Below are 23,072 nucleotides of genomic sequence, written 5' to 3'. Positions count from 1 at the left end.
ATGACAGCTTTACATACTCTTGGCATTCTCTCAACCAGCTTCACGAGGTAGTCACCTGGAATACATTTCAATTAACAGGTGTGCCCTGTTAAAAGTTCATTTGTGGAATTTCTTTCCAATCAGTTGTGTTGTGACAAGGTAGGGGTGGTATACAGAAGATGGCCCTATTTGGTAAAAGACCAACTCCATTTTATGGCAAAAACAGCTCAAATAAGCAAAGAGAAATGACAGTCCATCATTACTTTAAGACATGAGGGTCAGTCAATCTGGAAAATGTCAAGAACTTTGAAAGTTTCTTCAAGTGCAGTCGCAAAAACCATCAAGTGCTATGATGAAACTGGCTCTCATGAGGACCGCCACAGGAAAGGAAGACTCAGAGTTACCTCTGCTGCGGAGGATAAATGTATTAGTTACCAGTCTCAGAAATTGTACCCCAAATAAATGCTTCACAGAGTTCAAGTAACAGACACATCTCAACATCAATTGTTCAGAGGAGACTGTGTGAATCAGGCCAACATGGTCGAATTGCTGCAAAGAAACCACTACTAAAGGACCCCATTAATAAGAAGAGACTTACTTGGGCCAAGAAAAAAGCAGCCAACTAGTGCTCAGCATATGTGGGAACTCCTTCAAGACTGTTGGAAATGTATTCCAGGTGAAGCTGTTTAAGAGAATGCCAAGAGTGTACAAAACTGTCATCAAGGCAAAGGGTGGCTACTTTGAATAATCTCAAATATACACTTTTTTGGTTAACACATGATTCCATATGTGTTATTTCACAGCTTTGATGTCTTCACTATTATTCTACAGAAAATGTAGAAAATAGTAAAAATAAAGAAAAACCCATGAATGAGTTGGTGTGTCCAAACTTCTGACTGGTTCTGTATAAATATATATTTTATGTTTAGTTCACATAATATAATTTAAAAGTATGCATTAAGGTGTCTGTGATATATTACATGTGGTAAAACAAATGTAGACAATAATTAAATGCATTTTCATAGCTTCCAAAATATATTTTCAAGGTTGGGCAGTGCCAAGATGGAGGCACGTGCGGCATCAGCCTAGTGCCCCTTAAATACATCTAGTGTATATATAAATCATTGGTCCTGTACGGCTGCAGACTCCGTCGATTCAAGGAGGAACTGAGATGAGCATCACTAGGCTATGAAATAAACAGCACACATAGACCTACCGTTTCAATAGGGAGCCGTTACCCGTCTCTTGAAGTAAGTCTATTTACATGCATATGTTTTTATCTCTGAAATATAATATCTGTTTAGAAGAAAAGGATGGGTTTGCATAGGCGTATATTGACAACCCACAATAAACACTGCTGACTTGAACCGCTATTCTGTGATGCCAAGTAGAGAATTTCTGTTTGCATGACATGACAATCCCGTTGTACCCGAGTTTTCGCTTGTTTTGTGTTCGCTGTCTTTATAATGGGTTATGGGAATGTGTAGACGTAACGGGACTGCTCATATAAACTGGCGCTGCCAACAACTGGTTCCCATTGAATGAAAGCAGGATAGCAGATTTCATCATTACGCAATCTGTGTTATTGTCGGAGCATCATAGCCAATAACACGCTCATTGAGACTAATAGAATGATACTAATTGGATGATTGATTCACATACTAGCCTATATTTCTCCAATGATAGGTTATGTATTTTCTTCACGTCTGAATCCTATAGCCTATAGTCTTAGACCGAAGGCGGTTTGTTGACTTCTCGATCAGTTTTACAAAGAACAGCATCACTTAGGCCTACAGCAAGGGCAGTGGGTGGTTTTGCGTGCGTTTGTTAACTGTGGGCTATGTCACTGCATGGACAACACAGTCTCACAATTAATTCGTGCATATATGTACAAAATGCATTTCAGCTAATTTCGTGCGTTTTCAGCCAATTTCGTGCGTTTTTGTGCATTTTTCTGGCTTAATTCGTGAGAAAAGACACGAATTTATGTGCTTCTTAATTCGTGCGAAAAGACACACATTTAACCAGTAGGCTACACACAAGCCTTTTCAACAACCACATACACGCGATAGTTTATATTTAATTTTTGTTCTTAAACTCGATGTAGGATCAGGCAAAATCCCTTGAGTTGCGCACCTTATGCAGGTTTGGTCCTCGGTTGGTTGCCATGTGTCCATATCGAGAGGTGTGGTCATGATGTCTAGGTCCGCTTGTCAACGGATGTGGAAAGCATAGTGCAACCTAGGAGTTTGGTTTCTAGTTTTGAGTCGGTTGATCCACTTCCATCTCTGACACGTGGAAACCGGAGGGAGGGGGGGGGGGGGTGCACTCCACACATATGCGCGTAGGCCGGAGGGGTCCGGGCGCGGCCGGCCAAAGTTGTGGGCCCCATGGTTGCCCACTTGTAGATTGACCCATTGGTTGGGTTAAAGAGTCGTCTGTCCGTAGGGTGGGGGTTAGGGTTAGGTCCAGTTGGAGTTAGGGTTAGGTATAGGTAGTAGAATGGTTAAGGTTAGGGTAAGGTATAGTTAGTAGAATGGTTAAGGTTAGGGTTAGGTATAGGTAGTAGAATGGTTAAGGTTAGGGTTAGGTATAGGTAGTAGAATGGTTAAGGTTAGGGTAAGGTATAGTTAGTAGAATGGTTAAGGTTAGGGTAAGGTATAGTTAGTAAAATGGTTAAGGTTAGGGTTAGGTATAGGTAGTAGAATGGTTAAAGTTGGGGTTAAGGTTAGGGTAAGGTATAGTCCCGTATATGGTTGTTACAAAGGCTTGTGTGCCTACTGGTTAAATTTGTGTCTTTTCGCACGAATTAAGTAGCACATAAATCCGTGTATTTTCGAACGAATTGAACCACACAAAAACACACAAAATCTGCTGAAATACATGTTGTACATATATGCGCGAATTGGATGTGAGGCTGGGCTGGCATGGACAACATGCTCAAAAAACGCTGTGCTTCTAGAGAGCCTTAGCTTTGATCTGTTTGATCTTTTAGCTGTTTATTGTGTGAGTGTGTGTGTTCATGTGGTGAGTGCAAACTGATTAAGGCATTGATCTAAGCAGGGCAAGGCTATCTCTGTCACTATCCAGGCATTAACATACACCCCAAGTCTACTAAGCAATAATTTATAGCTTCAACATTATTGAATTATCCCTGACCAGTAGTGTGTGTGTGTGTATATGTGTGTGTGTATGTGTGTGTGTGTGTGTGTGTGTTTGACCGTGAGTCAGACTCAGATCAGTATAGTTATGAAGATCAAGGTCTTTCTCTTCCTCATATTCATCATCCTCTTCCGCCTCCTCCTCTTCCTCATCATCCTTTTCCTCCTATTACTCATGTTTATCCTCATTCTCCTCTTCCTCCTCTTCCTCCTCATCCTCTTCCTCCTCTTACTCATCATCCTCTTCCTCCTCCTGCTCCTCCTCCTCATAATTAAAGGTCACTTTCTCATGCTTTCTGACAGTGTGGGAGTACAGTTTCCTTGTTGTCAGGGTAACAAGAGCTTCTTTGTCCTGGGTTCCTTCCTGGTTGTGTGTCAGGTTTATGTCCGAGTCCCCTGAGTGTGCTCTTGGTCTGAAAACAGCCATAAGGGGTGTATCTCAATAGTCTCAAGTCCCTCCTCTCTTTACATATCTTTCTTTACCAACACTGACTGATCTAAGACTGTGTGTTTCACATCAGTGCAGATGAAGGAAAGGATAGAAGGATAGTCATGTTTTTAGATTGGGATCTATGTACAACTGAACTCCTTAAAACCTCTTAGAGGTAAAGTCCCCTGGTTAGGGGACCTTCATGGTTCTGGTATCGGTTCTAACGGACATTTTCGATTACAAATCGATCTGTGGACACCGTAGATCGAAATGGCTTGCACTGAGCATAAGCCCTGGTTCCCACAGACCCGGTAGTATTTCTGAGCCTGTGTTACCCAGGATGTGAAAACCATCTGAAACTGTCCATCAACTCCTGGCTGAATCCTAAGTCACTGCCACTGACAAAGCACTGCAAACTATACACCGTAGTGCAGCAGGAGGGAGTGGTTTCATCACTGTAGCACATTCAGAGATCCTGTTATAGACATAAATCTAAAACAATTCATAGATTTGTAAGAAAAAAACGCTTTCTGTTGTCATAGACAGACAAAATTAATATGAGATGAAAGGTGAGTTCCTAACAAGTCCAGGAAGCCAAGCTAAAGCTCTGGGAGACGTTCACAGCGATGGGAGCAGAAGTTTTGATTAAGAGAGACCTTTAGAAATATGCTATTTTTCTCTCACACTAAACATACAAATATGTATTTTACAGTTATGAGGAAGGTGAAATTGTATAGTTAGTCGTTTTATAATTTGATTATACTATATTTAGAAAGCATATAAGTCGTTTCAAGCCTTATTCATACAGTTTTGTTGAATAGGAAATACACCATATCAAATATTTGATATTTTTACATTTGTATCATATTTGTACTGTGTACTTGAGCTTGTGTCGTCAAAAGTGACTACACCTCAGAAATGTATTTAAAAAAATATCAGAAAGGTGAGATTTGAACCTTCTTGGAGTATGCAGCATTACTAGTTATTGTTATGTAGGTGATATGTATTTACATTTAACTAGTTAAGAGCTAAAGGATGTAGGAGAGAGTGGGGTAAGTTAAGAGATGTTTGACTTTTAGCATCACTTCTTCAAGGGAAATGTATTCTTTCTAACAAATATATCTACGTATATTTCAGGATGTTGTGTATCCCAGTAAATAATCTAAACGTTACAGTTTTGAAAACATAGCTGGTCCAAAAAAAGTGGTCTCTTGGCACAGCTTACCTGGGTTTGGGGTAAGTTGAGTCATGGAACAGGGTAAGCCGCCTTTCTGTACTGAATGAAATATTATCACTACATTTTTAAAACCATGACTATCTTCATTACCTAAACACAATTCAACACAATCACAATCACTTTTTTGTCTTAAAAACAAAAAAAACTTTTAACATACAGTAGGCCCTGTTGTTACCTCATATCCCAGAATTAATGTCTTGCATTACGCCTGGGAAGAAAGCACTTCAATTTGCTCAACTTGTCATTGGCTCAACCATTTGCTCAACGTACCCCATGGTCATTGGCTCAACCATTTGCTCAACGTACCCCATGGTCATTGGCTCAACCATTTGCTCAACGTACCCCATGGTCATTGGCTCAACCATTTGCTCAACGTACCCCATGGTCATTGGCTCAACCATTTGCTCAACGTACCCCATGGTCATTGGCTCAACCATTTGCTCAACGTACCCCATGGTCATTGGCTCAACCATTTGCTCAACATACCCCATGGTCATTGGCTCAACCATTTGCTCAACGTACCCCATGGTCATTTGCTCAACGTACCCCATGGTCATTGGCTCAACCATTTGCTCAACGTACCCCATGGTCATTGGCTCAACCATTTGCTCAACGTACCCCATGGTCATTGGCTCAACCATTTGCTCAACGTACCCCATGGTCATTGGCTCAACCATTTGCTCAACGTACCCCATGGTCATTGGCTCAACCATTTGCTCAACGTACCCCATGGTCATTGGCTCAACCATTTGCTCAACGTACCCCATGGTCATTGGCTCAACCATTTGCTCAACGTACCCCATGGTCATTGGCTCAACCATTTGCTCAACGTACCCCATGGTCATTGGCTCAACCATTTGCTCAACGTACCCCATGGTCATTGGCTCAACCATTTGCTCAACGTACCCCATGGTCATTGGCTCAACCATTTGCTCAACGTACCCCATGGTCATCGGCTCAACCATTTGCTCAACGTACCCCATGGTCATCGGCTCAACCATTTGCTCAACGTACCCCATGGTCATCGGCTCAACCATTTGCTCAACGTACCCCATGGTCATTGGCTCAACTTACCACAAGGCAAACATTTAGACTATATTAGCCCATGCAGCTACAATGATGCCCTTACATGCTAGGTTTAGGTCCTCATATTGAAGCTGATAGAGAATCCAAATGATGTATGGAACACTCTTATACTGATCTACTTTGGTTTAGACACTTGCATCATGAAACCTCTAACACAAATTAAATTGACTTGCTGAAAATCTTCTTTTTTTTTTACCTAAACCACTTTTCCGATGTGGCTTCTTCCCTCACGGACTCTTTGAAATGATGACCTCTTCCTAAATATTTGGTCAAATTATTAATTTTGTGAATGGTTTCCTAGAAACAAGGGTGGCTCAACTTACCACATTGGCTAAACTTACCACACTTTCCCCTATAGGGTTGTTTGATGTTGAACCTCAGCTAGTTCTTGATCAATGAAAATAATTGCTTGGTTAGGCCTGGGAGAGCAGAGTAGTCAGGACAGACTTTGGAACCATGTTTACCACCTACATTCTCCTACACATAGACAATACATCAGTTATATCAGAGTTCTATAGCTCCTACATACGTGTGTGTCAGATAGAGATTCCTAATCTCAAATGATACACTGCGCTACTGTTCACCACAAACACATAGGCCAATGAGGATGGAGGTTGGCCAGGGATACTGTAGGAGAGAGAAGGAGAAGAGAGGATAGGAGAGGGGGAAAAGAGAGGGGAGGGAGAGAGAGGAGAGGAGAAGAGAAGAGAGGAGAGGAGAGGAGAGGAGAGGAGAGGAGAGGAGAGGAGAGGAGAGGAGAGGAGAGGAGAGGAGAGGAGAGGAGAAGAGAAGAGAAGAGAAGAGAAGAGAGAGAGAGAGGAGAGGAGAGGAGAGGAGAGGAGAGGAGAGGAGAGGAGAGGAGAGGAGAGGAGAGGAGAGGAGAGGAGAGGAGAGGAGAGGAGAGGAGAGGAGAGGAGAGGAGAGGAGAGGAGAGGAGAGGAGAGGAGAGGAGAGGAGAGGAGAGGAGAGGAGAGGAGAGGAGAGGAGAGGAGAGGAGAGGAGAGGAGAGGGGTGAGAGAGGAGAGGGGAGGAGAAGAGAGGAAAGGAGAAGAGAGGAGAGGGAAACGGAGAGGGGAGGAGAAGAGAGGAGATGTGAGGGGGGAAAAGAGCGGAAGAGAGGAGAGGATAAGAGAGGAGAGGAGAAGAGAGGAGAGAGAAGGTGAAGAGAGAAGAGGAGAGGGGAAAAAGAGAGGTGACGAGAAGAGAGGTGAGGAGATGGAAAAAGAGAGGGGAGGTGGAGAGAGGAGAGGAGAGGAGAAAAGAGGAGAAGAGACAAGAGGAAAGGTGAGGAGGAAAGATAGAGAGGAGAGGGAAAACCAGAGGGGAGGTGGAGACAAAGAGCAAGAAAGAAAGGAGAGGAGATGAGAGACAAAGACACATGGGAGCAGATATTAGAGAGAGAGAGACATGGGAGCAGACAACACAGAGAGAGAGAGACAGGGGAGCAGATAATAGTGAGAGAGAGACAGAGAGAGAGATAGACAGGGGAGCAGACAACAGAGAGAGAGACAGAGAGAGAGAGAGACAGGGGAGCAGACAACAGAGAGAGAGAGAGAGAGAGAGAGACAGGGGAGCAGACAACAGAGAGAGAGAGAGAGAGAGACAGGGGAGCAGACAACAGAGAGAGAGACAGAGAGAGAGAGAGAGAGACAGGGGAGCAGACAACAGAGAGAGAGAGAGAGAGACAGGGGAGCAGACAACAGAGAGAGAGACAGAAGCAATGGACAGTAGACAGGGAGACAGGGAGGAGAAGGCACACAAGGGCAGGTGAGGAAAGGGGGAAAGTGGAGGACATAAGGGGAATAGATTAGGACAGGATGAGAGATGCTCTAGTCCAGCTGGTAGTGACAGTCTCTGCAGGTTGTCTGGTGTACTATGCAGCCAGTGCCAGGCCCTCCTAGCTGGGTCACTCTCTCTTCCTCACCATCTCGTCATTCCTGGAGAGGAGTGTTTGGCCGTCTAATCAGTTGTCTGAGCTAGCCTCCCCCAAACCCTGACCCCTTCTCTCAGCCTCTCCATCTCCAACATAAGTACCTCCACCCCTGTAGAACCCCTTACTCTACCTGTCTCTCAACCCCCACCCCATTCTCCCTTTGAAAGGCAACAGCAATTTGTCCCACCACTTTCTGTCCTCAAAAAGCAGGAGGCCTCTTTTCCCCATCACTCTCCCAACCTCCACCACAAAGCAAAATCCATTCCTTCATCCTCCCTGTCCTGTCTTAAAAGGCACCATCTCCTTCACAAGTCTAAGCCTCCCACCCACCAGATTCCCCCATCCTTATGCCCATAAAGTGATTCCTTCTCTCAGTAGCACCCTGACTGCAGAAAGTGAATATCTGATCTCTGATAGATCTCCATGTTTCTCATGTCTCGGTCTCCTGGAGCATGCTGCTTGATGCAACGCCAGTGTTGTGGGTTTGATCCCTCCTGCTGGGCCACATACTCTGTTAATGAACAGTAAGTTATCTGTGATGGAGGTCTGATTGGCTCCTGTGGCTAAGCCTCACATCCAGAGAGACGGGGCGTCACACAGTCCTTCTCCCAGAGCCCCAGGGTCCCAGGCAATGAGGCTTACAGCATGTTAAAGCCTGTTCCCACTGACAATGACTCATAAAGCTTAATGATACCAGTGGGCCATCAGACGAGTAGTGGTGCTAATGGCTTACTGTTTGGTTTCATACAGAGCTGCCAGCATAGAGATGACTCTGGCAGTGATGGAATGGGAGGGTAGGAGTGTTTATGTCTGTATGCTGGTGAATGTGCACTTCTCTGTGCCTAAGTTTTCATGAGTGGGAACACGTGTGTGTGTGTGGGGGGGGGGGGTCTGACATCAGCACATGATGTAAAGATAGACTTGCATACACATAAGACCTCTGGATGGATGCACAGGCACAACCAGCAGTGTCTTTATATATGTATCATACACAATCACAACAGTAGCTGCACACACACACACACACACACACACACACACACACATCCACCTGCGCTTAAACACAAAGGTTCAGCTTAACTTCCTTTCCCCTTTTGTCCCAGTACTAATATATTATTTACCAGATAAACAGATCTGGAGGACAGATGGAGCACCTTGCCCTGTGTGTGTGTGTGTGTGTCTGGTGTGTGTGTGTGGGTGTGTGCGTGTGTGTGTGTGTGTGTGTGTGTGTGTGTGTGTGTGTGTGTGTGTGTGTGTGTGTGTGTGTGTGTGTGTGTGTGTGTGTGTGTGTGTGTGTGTGTGTGTGTGTGTGTGTCTGGTGTGCGGGTGCATTCATGTGTGTGCATACGTGAGTTTGTGTATGAGGAAATGCCAAGTTTGTCAAACATGCCACAGGAAATGTAAACGTCTCAGGGCGAGCGCAAGACCCATTCAGGGTACATCAGTCATCTCGGTAGTGCTTCTCTCTACTTTTATATTTACTATGTTACGTCTAGTCTATGAGACCAGGCTGTAAAACTATCTCAGCTTCGATGCGTCGAGTGGACCAGGTCAGTTATGTCATTTGTGTCACCGTATTTTAGAACCTCATGGCTAAGCATGACTAGCACCTCCATGGCTGTGCTCTGTGATTCTGACACAAGTGACACTTGTCTCTCAGTGTTGTCGTCAAAATGTCTTCCCCGGTCTGTCTTCTTCTCGTTGATATTTTATTGTTCCTCTTACTCCAGCGCTCCACTCTGCCTCGGTCTTGTTAAATCAGCTTTGGTGTGTGTGAACTGCATTGATCAGCTGTCAGCAATGCTGCATAGAAGAGAGACTGGGGCAGTAGAGGCTGCTGAGTGGGAAAACCATGTTTTTGATACCATTCCATTCACTCCATTCCGCTCATTACTATGAGCTGTCCTCCCAGCAGCAGCCTTCACTGGAGTGGGGAATCGTTTTGCAAGACAGAGAGAGAGAGAGAGAGAGAGAGAGAGAGAGAGAGAGAGAGAGAGAGAGAGAGAGAGAGAGAGAGAGAGAGAGAGAAGCAAACTGAGTTGTTTTGAAACTGATATGAATATACAGGTTTATGCACTGAGCCAAACGAATGAAGGGCATTTGAGGGCTCTTCTGGCCTGAAAACCACTTTGAGGTCAAAAGGGGAAGGGAGAAAGAGAAAGAGAGAGAGAGAGAGAGAGAGAGAGAGAGAGAGAGAGAGAGAGAGTGTGTCACAATTCCCCCAGTCTGTGACCAGGAGGACATGGCTGTACGTGTGGGTTTGACAGTTGGGCAGAGCGACAGATTGAGTTTCCTGTTTTCATTCAGTTGTGTCGAGATGCAACAGTGTACCTCTCTCTTTCTTGCCCTCTGTCTCTCTCTCTCGCTCTCTCTCTCTTTCTCTCTCTCTTTTTCTCTTTCTCTTTCTTCCGTTCTGTCTCTCTCTCTATCTCTCTCTCTTTCTTTTTCCCCTCCTCTCTCGCAGTCTCTCTCTCGCTCTCTCTCTCTGTCTCTCTTTCTCTCTCTCTTTCTCTGTCCCCCCCCCCCCCTCTCTTTCTCTGCCCCCCCCCCTCCCTCTCTCTCTGTGACACATTCAGATTAGAAGAAAATATGTAGACTTGTCATTGTACTCAGATCAGAACCTGACACAGTCTCTCTAAACATGTCCAGTGTGTGCGTTATTGTGTTTATGTCAGAGAATACACACAGACACACATGATTATGTTGCTTTGAAACATACTTTTATTTTTAAAATATGAGAACTGAAACCTACTCTTACCCCTTGTTCTCTTTAATCTTAAAGGAGAGTTACAGTGTTACGGTGTTGAGGTACAAAGTGTTCTGAATGTTATATCTGAGTGCTGATTCTAGTGGGGTTAATTGACACCACCTGCAGTGAATAAATGAAGTGTTCTTTGAGTCGCAATGGTCATAAAGGATTTACTTTTAATTCAGACACATTCTCTTAGACATAGGATGTTATGTATTGTGTGGCTGTAGGATTGTGACGCAGAGAACATGACTCATAGCCAGTCAGCTAGTGGCCGAGTGGGAGCGATAAGACACAGCTTATCAAATCAGGATCAAGGCTGGGTTGTTTTTCTGGTGGAATGCCTCTTTATATAGAGGTGTGGAAACACTGAGCAGAGGTGAGAGAACGGCGTGAGATTCGTGTTCATACAGACTTCTTATACCATGTAACATTCAGATAAGGAACTTGTAAAGACAATGTCATTTATTTCCTCTGGTAACAACCCTTGTTGCAAATACTGCAGCAGTGGCACACAGATACACAATGAATGGGTTTTCTTGAGCATTTATTTGTTAACCTGCTTGAAGCCTGCTTGAGACATTTTGTTCATGTTCCAGTACTTCCTTGAAGTACTCACTGATCTGATGATAAACAAGGAGTGAAAGGAGTAAAAGCTAAATCATTTCTATCACCTATTCAGTCATGTCAGAGGATCTGTGATTATTTCCGGGACCCATCCAATCTTTTAGAATATGCCGGGAGGAAGGAAGGAGCAAAGGATTCTGGGAGCTTGGCCTGCTTTTCGTGTTGTGTGTAGCAGGTGTTCTCTCTGGCTGGGACAGACTGGGATGGGTGCCTGTTTGCATGTGTGGTTTTGCGTGTGTGCGTGTGTGCGTGCGTGTGTGCGTGTGTGTGTGTGTGTGTGTGTGTGCGTGTTGTAGTATCCTTTTCTGTAAACTGTTGCTGGGTAAAACACTATGCCACAGGAGGCTGCTGAGGGGAGGACGGCTCATAGTAATGTCTGGAACGGAGCAAATGGAATGGCATCAAACACGTGGAAACCATGGTAACCATGTATTTGATACCATTCCACTGATTCCACTCTTGTCATTACCATGAGCCCGTCCTCCCAAATGAAGGTGCCACCAACCTCCTGTGGACGACGCGTAATGAGAATTAGACAGCATTAGTTCTATGACACAAAAGATGAAGTGTAGATTGCCTTTTCTTCTCTCTCACGCTGTCTCTTCCTCTCCGTCTGTCTCTTGGCTCCCTGCAGCTGTGTGGAAAGTCACATTTCCCCTAACTCAGCCTCTTCACACTGCATGTGTTAGCACTTTTACAGACAGAGAATAGAAATCAGCCACCACAGGGCACAGACAATTACAGAGTTTCTCCATCATTGTGTTCCTCCTCTTCCACCAATCACTCACTGTTGTCAGATGCTTTCTTTTCCAAAAACCCAAAGATTCCTAGAACTTCACACACATTCCCTGGAGCACAGTGTCCCTCTGGGCCCTGAAGCTTGGAGTTTTCCCTCTCAGCTCGCCCATCTCTTCATGAAAGTTTCTGAGCTGTTGAATATTTCAATAGGTTGTTAGGAATCAGGAACAACGATTATAGAGGAGCACCGACTCTGAGGCCAGAATGGAAAGCCAACTTTAAAGTATAGATGTAAGACTACTTTAAAGTATAGATGTAAGACTACTTTAAAGTATAGATGTAGATGTAGGATTGAGCTGAATAGTACATAAGAGGGGCAGCTGTGTTTTGGTGACATTGTGCTACTCATGACACTGTTTAGCGACAGTTCATGTGCCTCACCTTGATTCAGCAGAGTGGGAAGGGTCACGTAGATAACGAATAATGATCAGGTGAAGTGTGTGTCCACCATCCACTCCAACCATTCTGTTTCTATGGTGACGGTGGCTAATACCTTTGTTGTCATTATCTCTCTTTTCCTCCAGCTCCATCGCTAAGAGACCAGAGATGAAGAGACCGTCACACAGGAAATGATCATTCCAACACACACACAGGGATCTGATCTGAAGAGAGTGTTTGTGTGAGGAGGGCGTGTGGTGGTCTGTTCTTAACCCCCTCCACCCATTACCCAGAATCCTCTTCTCCAACCCCTCAGACCCCTAACCCCTGACCCCCAAGCCATGATGTCGGGGAAGGGGAAGGTTAGCCCGCGTCACCGGCCATGGTCCGTATACCGGGCTAACACCTTTGACCACTCTGCTGAGATGATGGGGCTGACACTGGCAGGTAAGGGCCCGTTTACTATAGTTACTGTAGTTACACTATTTCTTATTGCCCACTGAGTTGATGCAGGCTGTCAAAATATGCATGTGCATAATCTTGCCTTGTTAGTCACTGTAGCTGTAGTAAAGAAACCATTTCTCTGTGTTGTTGTAGGTAACAGTCAGGACCCAGATGAACCGGTTTTGGAGTTCAGCCTGGGTGAGTGTGGTGATGCTGAAGTCAACTTCTCACTGCTGTTCAATTGTCTTTGATATACAGTGCCTTGCGAAAGTATTCGGCCCCCTTGAAGTTTGCGACCTTTTGCCACATTTCAGGCTTCAAACATAAAGATATAAAACTGTATTTTTTTGTGCAGAATCAACAACAAGTGGGACACAATCATGAAGTGGAACGACATTTATTGGATATTTCAAACTTTTTTAACAAATCAAAAACTGAAAAATTGGGTGTGCAAAATTATTCAGCCCCCTTAAGTTAATACTTTGTAGCGCCACCTTTTGCTGCGATTACAGCTGTAAGTCGCTTGGGGTATGTCTCTATCAGTTTTGCACATCGAGAGACTGAAATTTTTTCCCATTCCTCCTTGCAAAACAGCTCAAGCTCAGTGAGGTTGGATGGAGAGCATTTGTGAACAGCAGTTTTCAGTTCTTTCCACAGATTCTCGATTGGATTCAGGTCTGGACTTTGACTTGGCCATTCTAACACCTGGATATGTTTATTTTTGAACCATTCCATTGTAGATTTTGCTTTGTGTTTTGGATCATTGTCTTGTTGGAAGACAAATCTCCGTCCCAGTCTCAGGTCTTTTGCAGACTCCATCAGGTTTTCTTCCAGAATGGTCCTGTATTTGGCTCCATCCATCTTCCCATCAATTTTAACCATCTTCCCTGTCCCTGCTGAAGAAAAGCAGGCCCAAACCATGATGCTGCCACCACCATGTTTGACAGTGGGGATGGTGTGTTCAGGGTGATGAGCTGTGTTGCTTTTACACCAAACATAATGTTTTGCATTGTTGCCAAAAAGTTCAATTTTGGTTTCATCTGACCAGAGCACCTTCTTCCACATGTTTGGTGTGTCTCCCAGGTGGCTTGTGGCAAACTTTAAACGACACTTTTTATGGATATCTTTAAGAAATGGCTTTCTTCTTGCCACTCTTCCATAAAGGCCAGATTTGTGCAATATACGACTGATTGTTGTCCTATGGACAGAGTCTCCCACCTCAGCTGTAGATCTCTGCAGTTCATCCAGAGTGATCATGGGCCTCTTGGCTGCATCTCTGATCAGTCTTCTCCTTGTATGAACTGAAAGTTTAGAGGGACGGCCAGGTCTTGGTAGATTTGCAGTGGTCTGATACTCCTTCCATTTCAATATTATCGCTTGCACAGTGCTCCTTGGGATGTTTAAAGCTTGGGAAATCTTTTTGTATCCAAATCCGGCTTTAAACTTCTTCACAACAGTATCTCGGACCTGCCTGGCGTGTTCCTTGTTCTTCATGATGCTCTCTGCACTTTTAACGGACCTCTGAGACTATCACAGTGCAGGTGCATTTATACGGAGACTTGATTACACACAGGTGGATTGTATTTATCATCATTAGTCATTTAGGTCAACATTGGATCATTCAGAGATCCTCACTGAACTTCTGGAGAGAGTTTGCTGCACTGAAAGTAAAGGGGCTGAATAATTTTGCACGCCCAATTTTTCAGTTTTGGATTTGTTAAAAAAGTTTGAAATATCCAAAAAATGTCGTTCCACTTCATGATTGTGTTGATTCTGTTGATTCTTGATTGTTGATTCTTCACAAAAAATACAGTTTTATATCTTTATGTTTGAAGCCTGAAATGTGACAAAAGGTCGCAAAGTTCAAGGGGGCCGAATACTTTCGCAAGGCACTGTATACAGTGCATTCAGAACGTATTCAAAACCCTTGACTTTTTCCACATTTTGTTAGGTTACAGCCTTATTTTAAAATCTACACACAATAGCCCACAATGACAAAGTGAAAACAGGTTTTTAGAAATGTTAGCAAATTTATTAAACATTAAAAACAGAAATACCTTATTAACATAAGTATTCAGACCGTTTGCTATGAGACTCGAAATTGAGCTCAGGTGCATCCTGTTTCCATTGATCATCCTTGAGATGTTTCAACAACATGACTGGAGAACGGAGGGGCCTCCATCATTCTTAAATGGAAGATGTTTGGAACCACCAAGACACTTCCTCGAGCTGGCCGCCCGGCCAAACTGAGCAATCACGGGAGAAGGGCATTGGTCAAGGAGGTGACCAAGAATCCGATGGTCACTCTGACAGAGCTCCAGAATTCCTCTCTGGCGATTGGAGAACCTTCCAGAAGGACAACCATTTCTGCAGCAATCCACCAATCAGGCCTTTATGGTAGAGTGGCCAGACAGAAGCCACTCCTCAGTAAAAGGCACATGACAGCACTCGTGGAGTTTGCCAAAAGGAACCTAAAGATTAGTCTGAAGGAAACCTGGCACCATCCCTACGGTGAAGCATGGTGGTAGCAGCATCATGCAGGATGTTTTTCAGTGGTGGGGACTGGGGGACTAGTCAGGATCGAGGCAAAGATGAACAGAGCAAAGTGGTCCACACTGCTCTACACCACACTGACCTAACCATAACGCTCTACACCATATTGACCTAACCATAACGTAACCATAACGCTCTACACCATGTTGACCTAACCATAACACTACACCATGTTGACCTAACCATAACGCTCTACACCATATTGACCTAACCATAACGCTCTACACCATATTGACCTAACCATAACACTCTACACCATGTTGACCTAACCATAACGCTCTACACCATGTTGACCTAACCATAACGCTCTACACCATATTGACCTAACCATAACACTCTACCCCATGTTGACCTAACCATAACACTCTACCCCATGTTGACCTAACCATAACGTAACCATAACGCTCTACACCATGTTGACCTAACCATAACACTCTATACCATGTTGACCTAACCATAACACTCTACACCATGTTGACCTAACCATAACGCTCTACACCATGTTGACCTAACCATAACGCTCTACACCATGTTGACCTAACCATAACGCTCTACACCATGTTGACCTAACCATAATGCTCTACACCATGTTGACCTAACCATAACACTCTACACCATGTTGACCTAACCATAACGCTCTACACCATGTTGACCTAACCATAACGCTCTACACCATGTTGACCTAACCATAACGTAACCATAACGCTCTACACCATGTTGACCTAACCATAACGCTCTACATCATGTTGACCTAACCATAACACTCTACACCATGTTGACCTAACCATAATGGAACCAATATGCTCTACACCATGTTGACCTAACCATAACGTAACCATAACGCTCTACACCATGTTGACCTAACCATAACGCTCTACACCATATTGACCTAACCATAACACTACACCATGTTGACCTAACCATAACACTCTACACCATGTTGACCTAACCATAACGCTCTACATCATGTTGACCTAACCATAACGCTCTACACCATATTGACCTAACCATAACACTACACCATGTTGACCTAACCATAACACTCTACACCATGTTGACCTAACCATAACACTCTACACCATGTTGACCTAACCATAACGCTCTACACCATGTTGACCTAACCATAACGCTCTACACCATGTTGACCTAACCATAATGGAACCAATATGCTCTACACCATGTTGACCTAACCATAACACTCTACACCATGTTGACCTAACCATAACGCTCTACACCATGTTGACCTAACCATAACGTAACCATAACGCTCTACACCATGTTGACCTAACCATAATGGAACCAATATCTACACCATGTTGACCTAACCATAACGTAACCAATATGCTCTACACCATGTTGACCTAACCATAACACTCAACACCATGTTGACCTAACCATAACACTCTACACCATGTTGACCTAACCATAACACTCTACACCATGTTGACCTAACCATAACGCTCTACACCATGTTGACCTAACCATAACGCTCTACACCATGTTGACCTAACCATAACGCTCTACACCATGTTGACCTAACCATAACGCTCTACACCATGTTGACCTAACCATAACGCTCTACACCATGTTGACCTAACCATAACGCTCTACACCATGTTGACCTAACCATAACGTAACCATAACACTCTACACCATGTTGACCTAACCATAACGCTCTACATCATGTTGACCTAACCATAACACTCTACACCATGTTGACCTAACCATAATGGAACCAATATGCTCTACACCACGATGACCTAAGGTTGCTGGATTGAATCCCTGAGCTACAAGGTAAAAATCTGTCGTTCTGCCCCTGACCAAGGCAGTTAACCAAATGTTGCCCGGGAGGCAGTCATTGTAAATAAGAATTTGTTCTTAACTGACATGCCTAGTTAAATAAAAATAATATGAAAACGCACTCAAGACCTCAGACTGGGGCGAAGGTTCACCTTCCAACAGAACAATGACCCTAACCATATAGCCAGAACATTGGAGGAGTGGCTTCGGGACAAGTCTCTGAATGAGTGGCCCAGTAAGAGCCCGGACTTGAATCAGATGAACATCTCTGGAGAGACCTGACCTGTGCAGCGACGCTCCCCTTCCAACCTGACAGAGCTTGAGAGGATCTGCAGAGAAGAATGGGAGAAACTCCCCAAATACAGGTGTACCAAGCTTGTAGTGTCATATCCAAGACTCAAGGCTGTAATCACTGCCAAAGGTGCTTCAACAAAGTACTGAGTAAAGGGTCTGAAGACTTATGTAAATATTTCCGTTTTTAAAAATAAATACATTTGCAAACATTTCTAAAACCTGTTTTTGATTTGTCATTATGGGTTATTGTGTGTAGATTGATGAGGGGAAAAATCTACTTAACACATTTTTGAATAAGGCTGTAACGTAATAAAATGTGGAAAAAGTCAAGGGGTCTGAATACTTTCCAAATGCACGGTACACACCCATTGATTATTGAAGAGTGTAACTTATTAATGACTTCTGAGGTTAGTACAACTATCTTTCCTATCATAACACAAACTCTAGAGTTGTATTGCTCTGTCTATGAATTTAATAGTGGTTACAACTTACATTTCCCCAGCTCCATCTCTCAACATTGTGCCATCAATGTTCATGTCCTCTGTTGTATTCCCAGCCTGCAGTGAACTGGTCACACCAGCGTTTGAGCGTAAGCCAATCAGCTTTGTGGCGGTCAGCTGTACAACTCCTCCCCAGGCCTTCTGGACCAAACACGCTCAGACAGAGATCATAGAGGTAGGACCACACCACTTTGACCTCCCAAAACGTAACCAATGTTGACCTAACCATAACATAACCAACACGCTCTTCACCACGTTGACCTAACCATAAAGTAACCACACTGCTTTACACCACGATGACCTACACATAACATAACCAACACACTCTACACATCGTTGACCTAACCATAACATAACCACACTGCTTTACACCATAATGAGCACTGCCAATTCTCACACATTGGCCATGAGACACGCATTTGACCCTCTTCTCACGTACACATGCCACACCTCATATCTCACGCATTGAAAAGTACTGCATTTATTTGTTTAATTACTCCATTGTATAGTCAGTGTGATACCTTTTCAACTGAGCTCCAAATCATTTAGAAATCAGAGCATCTGCGCCTGCAATTTAACATCACGAGCTGCACCTTTATCATTGTCCTGTCACAGCACTGTGAACCGCGACACATTCAAGCATATGATTGGTCTAGTTATGTAAAGGATCAAGGGGATTGGATGTACATTTTAAAGAAAAGGTTAGAGTGGATCTGAATGGAGAGAGAGAACGTCCTCCGCTGAGTTTATAAAACTGTTAAAAGAGCAGCACTGTAGACCTGTTTTATCTACAAAGTTGTCAACAAAAAAGAGGTTGCTGTTACTCCCATCCTTATTGCAGAATGCTGCCTTTTCACAGCATGTACTAAAGTCGATTTAATGCACACTTGCATTAGTCCCCTCATTTGGTGATTGGCGTTTTGGCTGTGACAACGAAACGGTAGCAGACAGACCTACAGTTTGTTTTAACAGGGAAGTTTGGTAGGGTGAACTGATGTGTAACTATGAAAATCATTTTGTCAAACAGATTGTGAAACCAAAAGTGTAAGTTTAATTCTAGAGGTAGGACAATACATAAAACATAATTTGGGTAGAGTGTAGGAGCAGATTTATGTAATCTAGTCTTCAGGAGATTTTATTGGCTATTTACTTGATTTCGGGAAAGTTTGGTAGGGTGAACTGATGTGGAACAGATCTCATTCTTAACAATGGGCTAAAATGTAGGGTAATTACTGTGCTTGTTAGCAAGAACACTACTGTTAATCCCTACACTTATTAAAATGTTCCACTTCTTACCAATTTTGCCAGTGGAATCACATATTTGAAATCTGATATGCCTCTTTGTGTCACTGAAAATGAATTAGATGAGGCTATGTATTTTTGTAGCCATTCATGGACAGTTTTGAATAAGTCATGCAAATAAGCATGGGATATTAAATGCTCCAGGCCGCTCATATAATTGTTTTACTTTTGAGTATTGGCAGAGATTGTAGGGGGACTCACAACTCATAAATGCATCATATCTTATGCACAGTTAGATGGTGGCAAGGCTCTTCAACTCGTAAACCACCTGAATATTCATATTCATTCGATAAAAAAAAGAAAGAAGTTTGGGTGATTTTGAGAATTGTTATAACAAGAATATTTTTCAAACACCCAGCACTTGGGAAACATAGATTGGGGGTGGCCAACCCTCCTGGAGAGCAAGCAGGATTTTCTTTAACTCCTATTTTAAAGAGTTACCCTAAATTACAAAATATTGTCACGGATGACTAGGAGTGGAAGGTAGGAATCAGGTGCAGAGAGCAGAGGGTTCACGGAGAAATGCACTTTATTCCAGCACAAAATGGTAATGCCCAAAACACAGGACGGAAAACACTGACCAACCCAAAACACAGGACGGAAAACACTGACCAGCCCAAAACACAGGGCTGAAAACACTGACCAGCCCAAAACACAGGGCTGAAAACACTGACCAGCCCAAAACACAGGACGGAAAACACTGACCAGCCCAAAACACAGGGCGGAAAACACTGACCAGCCCAAAACACAGGGCTGAAAACACTGACCAGCCCAAAACACAGGACGGAAAACACTGACCAGCCCAAAACACAGGGCGGAAAACACTGACCAGCCCAAAACACAGGGCGGAAAACACTGACCAGCCCAAAACACAGGGCTGAAAACACTGACCAACCCAAAACACAGGGCGGAAAACACTGACCAACCCAAAACACAGGACGGAAAACACTGACCAACTCAAAACACAGGGCTGAAAACACTGACCAACCCAAAACACAGGGTAACACGATCCGGAGCACAATAACACCACCGATTCAAAACGTGAACAAAATAATCCCACACAAACAAGGGCGGGCTTCACAAGCTTAAATAGGTAAGCAAATCAAGAAAACACAAATAGGAACAGGTGCAACTCATAAGACTAAACTAACAGAAAAGGGCAAAGGGACCGGTGGCGGCTAGTAGGCCGGTGACGACGACCGCCGAGCACCGCCCGAACAGGCAGGGGAGCCAACTTCGGCGGGAATCGTGACAAATATAAAATGTTTGTGTCCTTACCTTGAAAGCAGTCTATGAACAAGGAGACTGCAATCTATGGTTTGGTTCCCCACTGCCATCAACCATTAATATGATTATTTCCTGTGCAGAGCCTTGGTATAGTGGTGACCCTCCCTGGTACGTCTCATCCAACTTTCCACCTGAGAATAGGGATCAATCCCTGCTTCCAACCTTCCCACTATTTCTAGCATTTGTCTGTCTCATTTCATTACTGTCTGAATAAAGTGTCAAACCACCAAAAAAGTATTAAAAAAATATTAGCATAGCAAATCGCACTCCAAGCTTTCTTCAAAAGTTGGCAGCCCTGGCCAAACTGATCACAAAAGTCCCCCTCTCTTTTTTCCCCTCTCTCTCTCTCTCTCTCTCTCTATAGGGTACCAGTAATCCTATCTATCTGAGTAGTATAGCATTCTTCCAGGACTCTCTGATCACTCAACAGACGCAGGTCAAGCTGTCTGTGTACGACGTCAAGGACCGCTCCCAAGGCACGGTATGAAATATCCCCCACTGTAACTACTCCAACTTCACCATTACAGTCAACTCCCCAAAACTCTTCAGCCCCAAACGAACCAAGCACTCCACCCAGAGATACTATTAGAGCCCAGTAGGTATATGTGTGTTTGATTGGGTGTCAGATGTACCTACTGGGCTCTAATAGTGATATGTGTGTTTGATTGGGTGTCAGATGTACCTGCTGGGCTCTAATAGTGATATGTGTGTTTGATTGGGTGTCAGATGTACCTGCTGGGCTCTAATAGTGATATGTGTGTTTGATTGGGTGTCAGATGTACCTGCTGGGCTCTAATAGTGATATGTGTGTTTGATTGGGTGTCAGATGTACCTGCTGGGCTCTAATAGTGATATGTGTGTTTGATTGGGTGTCAGATGTACCTGCTGGGCTCTAATAGTGATATGTGTGTTTGATTGGGTGCCAGATGTACCTGCTGGGATCAGCCATGTTCCCAGTTAAGGAGCTTCTGCAGGACAAACACCACAGACTCCACCTAACCCTCAGGTAACTCACACACACACACATGCACAACACAAACACAAACATACAGTGAAAGTATTCAGACCCCTTGCCTTTTTCCATGTTGTTACGTTACAGCCTTATTCTATAATTGATGACTTAATATGTTTCCGGCAAAAACGGATTTGTAGAAATTTTTGCAAATATCACATTTATTTTAGTATTCAGACTCTTTACTCAATACTTTGTTGAAGCACCTTTGGCAGCGATTCTTGGGTATGACACTACAAGCTTGGCACATCTGTATTTGGGGAGTTTCTCCCATTCTTCTCTGCAGATCCTCTCAAGCTATGTCAGGTTAGATGGGGGAGCGTCGCTGCACAGCTATTTTCAGGTCTCTCCAGAGATGTTCGATTTGGTTCAAGTCCGGAGAAGCTCTGGAGAAGTTTTTCATTAAGGAACTCTCTGTACTTTGCTCCGTTCATCTTTCACTCGATCCTGACTAGTCTCCCAGTCCCTGCTGCTGAAAAACATCCCCACAGCATGATGCTGCCACCACCATGCTTCACTGTAGGGATGGTGCTAGGTTTCCTTCAGACGTGATGCTTGGCATTCAGGCCAAAGTGTTCAATCTTTGTTTCAACAGTTGGTCTGGCCTGGTCTGGCCTGAGGAAGGAAGACCGTATCGGTAGTTAGATTCGTTTTATTAATTCAGACCATTTTATCTGATTTGAAGATGTACTACAGACCGTAGGCCTACTCTGGTTTCAATCTTGATTTCAACATGGTCTGAGACCTTTAGGTGCCTTTTGGCAAACTCCAAGTGTGCTGTCATGTGCCTTTTACTGAGAAGTGGCTTCCGTCTGGCCTGATAAAGTAATCATTGGTGAAGTGCTGCAGAGATGGTTTTCCTTCTGGAAGGTTCTCACATTTCCACACAGGAACTCTGGAGCTCTGTCAGAGTGACCATCGGGTTCTTGGTCACTTCCCTAACCAAGGCCCTTCTCCCCCGATTGCTCAGTTTGGCCGGGTGGCCAGCTCTAGGAAGAGTCTTTGTGGTTCCAAACTTCCTCCATTTAAGAATGATGGAGGCCATTGTGTTCTTGGGGACCTTCAATCCTGCTGAAATGTTTTTGGTACCCTGCCCCAGATCTGTGCCTCGACACAATCCTCTTTCGGAGCTCTACAGACAATTCCTTCAACCTTTGTCACGATGTTGGAAATGAGCGGACCAAGGCGCAGCGTGAATATAGTTCCACATATTTATTTAAGTGAAACTAACAAAACAAAATAACTAAACTTACAAAGACCGTGAGGACGTAGTGCCCAAACACACTAACCAACAATATCCCACAAACACAGGTGAGGACGTAGTGCCCAAACACACTAACCAACAATATCCCACAAACACAGGTGAGGACGTAGTGCCCAAACACACTAACCAACAATATCCCACAAACACAGGTGAGGACGTAGTGCCCAAACACACTAACCAACAATATCCCACAAACACAGGTGAGGACGTAGTGCCCAAACACACTAACCAACAATAT

At 43.9% G+C, this 23,072-nt stretch overlaps 1 protein-coding gene across 7 annotated transcripts in view; it reads left to right on the top strand.

Moving 5' to 3' along the window:
• Window positions 1-1,119: 1,119 nt before the first annotated feature.
• LOC109905107 (inositol polyphosphate-4-phosphatase type I A) overlaps window positions 1,120-23,072 on the top strand; it is a 44,493-nt gene continuing 22,540 nt past the window's right edge. For 2 of the 7 annotated variants that reach the window (XM_031800198.1, XM_031800229.1), the window contains exons 1-6: window positions 1,120-1,229; window positions 12,525-12,825; window positions 12,976-13,020; window positions 18,026-18,144; window positions 20,923-21,039; window positions 21,485-21,564. In XM_031800198.1, coding sequence (XP_031656058.1) covers window positions 12,720-12,825; window positions 12,976-13,020; window positions 18,026-18,144; window positions 20,923-21,039; window positions 21,485-21,564 — 467 coding nt within the window. In that variant the 5' untranslated portion in view covers window positions 1,120-1,229; window positions 12,525-12,719. Of the gene's footprint in view, window positions 1,230-9,243; window positions 9,377-10,835; window positions 10,955-12,524; window positions 12,826-12,975; window positions 13,021-18,025; window positions 18,145-20,922; window positions 21,040-21,484; window positions 21,565-23,072 lie in introns of those variants that run through there. The other 5 variants (XM_031800217.1, XM_031800212.1, XM_031800201.1 and 2 more) reach the window with 4 other exon arrangements.

Source organism: Oncorhynchus kisutch, linkage group LG2 (genome assembly GCF_002021735.2).
Source record: "Oncorhynchus kisutch isolate 150728-3 linkage group LG2, Okis_V2, whole genome shotgun sequence".
Lineage (NCBI taxonomy): Eukaryota > Metazoa > Chordata > Actinopteri > Salmoniformes > Salmonidae > Oncorhynchus > Oncorhynchus kisutch.
This window is presented reverse-complemented; position numbering and strand designations above follow the sequence as displayed.